We start from the raw sequence: 6000 nt of genomic DNA, 5'->3' as shown, positions 1-6000 counted from the left end.
TTGTGTACGGTGGGGTGTAAGCTTAGCCCTCTAAATTTCCCTAATATATATACCTTGTTTCAAATTAATGTCTTTAAGGCAATAAAAACTTTCAAAGCTTTGTATATTTTTTCAAAGTCCAGAATCAAGGCAAGTACATCTTTTATAAATCACTCTTCGTTTTATTTGTAAACTACAACCCCCTAAAGAATTTTATGACCAGAGCCTGTAATGCAACTATTCTATTGCATAAGTCATTATCCTGAAATGCAGGCACAATTATACAGCAACAACTTGGGGGGTAATTGGCAACTTGCGAAAAGGTACTTTTTAATTTCCGCCCAATATTGATAGCGCTCAGGTTTTGATTAACTTCGTCATGCATAAAAGGACAATCTGGCAACAGGCCGCCCGTTAGCGAGTGTTTTTAAGTGTCAATTCGAATACATACTGCCCTTTCAGCAGAAAATGGATTTACTATAATAATTGTAAATGGCTGTTTTAGTTTGCATTTGCGTGTAACATCATTTATTGAGTCAGTCCATACCAAAACAGACTGAGTGTACACCCACCCTCTTGGATTTTGCTCTCATTTAGCTCAAAGGTACCTTTTATGGATCCCTAGGTGAGGTCACAAGAAAAAAATTAAAATTCCATTTCGTTTGCGAATGACAGGCTGTCAAAGTTTGGCGACCTTGACCAAAATTGGGAATTTCAGGGGTACAAATGACAAAGTGCTCTCTTTGAGGGACATTTTCTTCTTAATTGAATCAGTTGTGACCCTCTTGGTGAACGTTGTCACTCACTGGTTGTGTCTGAAATGCCTAATGCCAAAAGATAGATTTCTGAATTTCGTTAGGATTTCAGGGGGTCAAAATCAGCACTTTGTACTGTTCAATCAAATTATTTTTGATTTTGAAGGACCCATGATAATGTCACAGTGCACTTATAGGTACTAATTATGTTCAGAATGGATTAACCATGTGTCAATGTCTATGAGCAATACAAAAGAAGATAAATTTCTTGACCCCCTACAAAATTTTAGGCCCCCCTAAAGTGGTTCAGCCACAAATGACGCTTAAAATCAGCAAGTTTTGACCCCTAATAACTTAAGGTGTACACCAGATATGAATTTCTAGTCTTTTGCATCTGAAAGAATGCAGTCTAATGTTACTAGGAACATACGATTTGTTTTGTATTTTTTGAGTTTTGATACTAAGTTGACGCTTTCAAAAATGCCAATGTTTGACTAACGTACAGGTTATGGGGACAAAATGCCAATTTTAATATGCCCTTTTTCTATTTTTGATCACTAATTATATTCAGAATGGATTAACCATGTGCCAATGTCTATGAGCAATACAAAAGAAGTGAAATTTCTAGACCCCCTACAGAATTTTAGGCCCCCCTAAAGTGGTTCAGCCACAAATGGCGCTTAAAATCGGCAAATTTTGACCCCTAATAACTTTAGGTGTACACCAGATATGAATTTCTAGTCTTTTGCATCTGAAAGAATGCAGTCTAACGTTACTAGGAACATAAGATTTGTTTTGTATTTTTTGTGTTTTGACATTAAGTTAATGCTTTCAAAAATAGTTATTTTTGCCTAACGTACAGGATACGGGTACAAAATTCCAATTTTACTGTGACTTTTTAAAATATTTTTGATCATTATATAGCAAATTGTCTTTATCCTGATATTTCAAGTTGCTCTTGAGTCAAATAATAAGAAATATCTACTTTTAATCCTCTGTATGGATTTTTAAGGGGGTCAAAAAGGCACCTCTTGGAAACGATGCACATGCAAGGTACAGAGTACCCATATCCATGATATCAGTGTGCTCTTTTTTCTCTGTTTTACAGTTTTATTGCAATTTTCTTATTTATTCTGACAAGCTGCTCTTGAGTCAAATAATGAGAAAAAACTAATTTGGAATCATGTGTATGGATTTTCAATGATCACGATGATGTACATTAACTTTGCTAAATTACTGGTAATAATGACACTTCATACCCATCTCAGGATGCCTTTTTTCTGTGTTTGGTAAGTGTTTCTATTTAATTTGACATTCCATGTTACTGTCAAGTTAAAATATAACAATAATCAAGCTATAGCACCGCGGTATGGCTTTTCAAGGGGGTCAAAATGACACATCCAGCAACAATGATTTTGCATGCAAACCATGGATCATACAGGCCATTTTGACCCCTTGGAAAACAATGCACAGGGTTGCAATCTTCATTTCTCTTGTTAATTAATTTAAGGGTAACTTGGAAAGTCAGCAGTGGTGTAGCCAGGATTTTGGAACCGGACATGCCGGAGGGGCACAACTTGTAAATGTACCGACGGAAATATTTTTTGCCGACGGAAGTTGTGATTTGTTGTGATTTGTTGACCAAAATTTTTTTTGCATGGTTTGAAAAAGTGAAGAAAAAAAAAAAAAAAGGGGGGGCCTTGCATGAACCGACGGCCATGACGAGGTGGGGGGGGGCACCGGCCCCGGTCCCCACTGCAATAAAACTAAAACCTAGAAACAATAGCAATAGCACAGTGAAATGGGTACTGTGTAATGTACCATTACCTGTAATTTGCAAGTGCATCGTTGCCAGGAAGCACCATTTTAACCCCCTTGAAAATCCATTTAGAGAATTAGACATTAGTTTTTTCTTATTATTTGACTCAAGAGTAACTTGAAATAACATTGCAAATAAAACAATTTGCTATAGAATGATCAAAATGGGGAAAAAGGCATTTAAAAATTGGCATTTTTGAAAGCGTCAACTTAGTATCAAAACACAAAAAATACAAAACAAATCTTATGTTCTTTGTAACATTAGACTACATTATTTCAGATGCAAAAGACTACAAATTCATATCTGGTGTACACCTAAAGTTACTAGCGGTCAAAATTTGCCGATTTTAAGCACCATTTGTGGCTGAACCACTTTAGGGGGGCCTAAAATTCTGTAGGGGGTCTAGAAATTTCTCTTTTTTTGTACTGATCATAGACATTGGCACATGGTTAATCCATTCTGAATATAATTAGTCATCAAAAATAGAAAAAATGACATATTAAAATTGGCATTTTGTCCCCGTAACCTGTATGTTAGTAAAAAAAAATGGCATTTTGAAAGCGTCAACTTAGTATCAAAACACAAAAAATACAAAACAAATCTTATGTTCCCAGTAACGTTAGACTGCATTCTTTCAGATGCAAAAGACTAGAAATTCATATCTGGTGTACACCTTAAGTTATTAAGGGTCAAAATTGTCCGATTTTAAGCACCATTTGTGGCTGAACCACTCTAGGGGCCTACAACTCTGTAGGGGGTCTAGAAATTTCTCTTTTTTTGAATTTCTCATAGACATTGGCACATGATTAATCCATTCTGAACATAATTAGGACCTATAAGTGCACTGTGACATTATCATGGGTCCTTCAAAATCAAATATAATTTGATTGAACAGCATGAAGTGCCGTTTTTGACCCCCTGAAATCCCAACGAAATTCAAAAATCAATCTTTTCTGGCATTAGGCATTTCAGACACAGCCAGTGAGTGACCACATTCAACAAGAAGAAGAAAATGCCCATCAAAGAGAGCACTTTGTCATTTAGACCACTTAAATTCCCAATTTTGGTCAAAATCGCCAAACTTTGACGGCCTGCCATTCGCAAACGAAATGGAATATGGATTTTTTTCTTGTGACCTCACCTAGGGATCCATGAAAGGTACCTTTGAGCTAAATGAGAGCAAAATCCAAGAGGGTGGGTGTACACTCAGTCTCTTTTGGCATGGACTGACCCTATTGACGTTTAAACACACAATGACTGTATGACAAATGTTCCAGTGTTGTATTAGTGTTGCGCGGCCAGGATTTTGACTTTTTCCCATGATGCACGTTTTTGACCTCTCCCCTACTTGCACTTGGCGGCGCATTGTATTGTGAAAATCGAAATATGTTTATTTCTGTTCGCTATTATAGGCCAGCACGGAACGACCGATTCAACGATATGTCAACAAACCAAGAGTTTAAAAAAAATAAAAATAAAAAACACACATTTAACAACTTACCAACTTTAACAGCTCTGTCAAAATTTTCTGTTCTGGTGACAGTTATTTCTACCTCTCCATCTCCTTCCGATACAGATATTAGACTGTTACCACCAGGAACAGATAGGTCAAATTTACCTGTTAAATCAAGTGAACATTAAGATCAAAATGTCATCTTTAATCATGGTGTTAGTCTTTACAGTCAAGCATCTTCAATTATTTTGACTTTGTAATATCAAAATTATTTTACATAGAGTGTAATCTATAAAATAATAATATTCCTGTATTAGCCTTTTCAAATATAGTTTAAACTTCCTACCAAGTACTTACTAGTATCAATTGTGATTCGAAATTAAAAGGCCAGAGTAAGGGGAGAGAACATGGTCCTTTTCGAGCATCATTATTTCTGAATTGTATGTCCAAAGTTTATACAAAATATACATTTTTGGAAAGATAATGAGTCAAGGAATCCCATGATGATGTCAGATTTTTTTTGAACAAATCACAAAAATTCACTTTTTTACCCCATTTTGTTGGTGACAAGATATAAAAGAATCGGTTGTGAGTAAAAAAATAAATAGTTAGCTTTTCATGAAGAAGAGACATGAACTTAGGGAAGGTTTTTTTTTTTTATTATTATTATTTTTAATTTGTCTCTTTTTTCGAAATATTGAAGAAAATATGTGAAAAAAAAGCAATTTTGTCACTCTATTAAGTTAAAAATTGCACATAATGGTGCATGTTTTTGTTTAAAACAAAAAAAAATAAAAAAAACCTTCCCTAGACTTTGATGTGCTCTAAACGATAGGGCAAAAAGTTTACCTTTTGTGTGCATATTTCCCGAGCTATCTTGTCACAAAAAATGGGGTAAAAAGTGAATTTTTGTGAATTGTTCAAAAACTCGAGATTTTTGAAACAAATCCGTCGTTATCTTGAAATTCTTTATTCTTTGTCCAGCTAACTCAGTTTTCCCGCAAGGAAATGCTAGGCATCGCCAGGGTTCGAACCCGCAACCTCTCGCATCAGAGTCGAACGCCTTAACGACTGAGCTAACCTGACTGCTCAAATGAACACTTTCATTTAATTAAAAGATAACTTACAGTCGTCGTCAATTATTGTGACTCTGCAAAAATCCAGCGTAGAATCGACATTTGTCTGCGTGTTGTGTCTTTCAATTTGGACAATGAATTCTTCATCACTTTCAGGAAATATGTCATCATTGATCGTTATGTTTACAAAAATTGTACTCTGCATAGCGGTGAATGTTTCTTCTGTATTGATATGAACGTAGTCACCACTTCCCGTACCAAGATCTGGCTGTGCTGTATCTGGTTTTGTTAAGATTCCTACATGTAGAAAAATAAATGTAATGAGCTAGTGTATGGGCTATTCCAGAAAATAAATGTACATCTATAGAAGAGTAACTTTTTAAGATAGGCCTATATATATATTCAAATTTTGTGTCTTTTTATATTTTTTATGTTTTCAATGAGATAAAATGATGATATGTTTATGTAGGCCCAATGTGTATCTGGATTTCCATGTTTGCTTTTTAAAAACGACTGGAATGCCACTTGCCAATGGTGTTAACAACGAATGCAATTAAATGAATGCAAAATCACGGAATTGTCAAAATGAGTTATTTTGTGCTGGAATTTTTCGCCTTTGGATAATATAAATTTTTGAATTTCCAACAAATCAAGACTGGACAAAAAGCCCGGAAATCCGACCTCCTCTATAGGGGGTGTGTATCTATTTTCTGGAATAGCCCAAATCTTTGACAATAACAACGCCAGTATGACTACCCCTAGCAAAGCCTCATTTTACAACTGGGTGGGTAGGACAATCGAGATCAAGTGTCTTGCCTAATAGCACAGCACATTGGCTCTGATGGGATTCGAACCCATAAGTGCGAGTCAAACGCCCCAAGTGTTAGGCTATCGTACTCCCGGGATCGTACTCCTATA

General features: G+C 35.6%; 1 protein-coding gene across 1 annotated transcript in view; it reads right to left on the bottom strand.

Moving 5' to 3' along the window:
- Positions 1-236: 236 nt before the first annotated feature.
- Positions 237-6000, bottom strand: part of LOC140143824 (uncharacterized) — a 60379-nt gene continuing 54615 nt past the window's right edge. Inside the window, exons 14-16 of the mRNA XM_072165635.1 lie at positions 5134-5379; positions 4055-4171; positions 237-241 (exon numbers count right to left, since the gene is read on the bottom strand). Of these exons, the coding sequence (XP_072021736.1) occupies positions 237-241; positions 4055-4171; positions 5134-5379 (368 nt within the window). The remainder of the gene's footprint in view (positions 242-4054; positions 4172-5133; positions 5380-6000) is intronic.

Source organism: Amphiura filiformis, unplaced genomic scaffold (assembly GCF_039555335.1).
Source record: "Amphiura filiformis unplaced genomic scaffold, Afil_fr2py scaffold_29, whole genome shotgun sequence".
In the NCBI taxonomy this organism is placed as follows: Eukaryota; Metazoa; Echinodermata; class Ophiuroidea; order Amphilepidida; family Amphiuridae; genus Amphiura; species Amphiura filiformis.
Note: the sequence above shows the minus strand (reverse complement) of the source record. Positions and strands in the feature narration are given on the sequence as shown.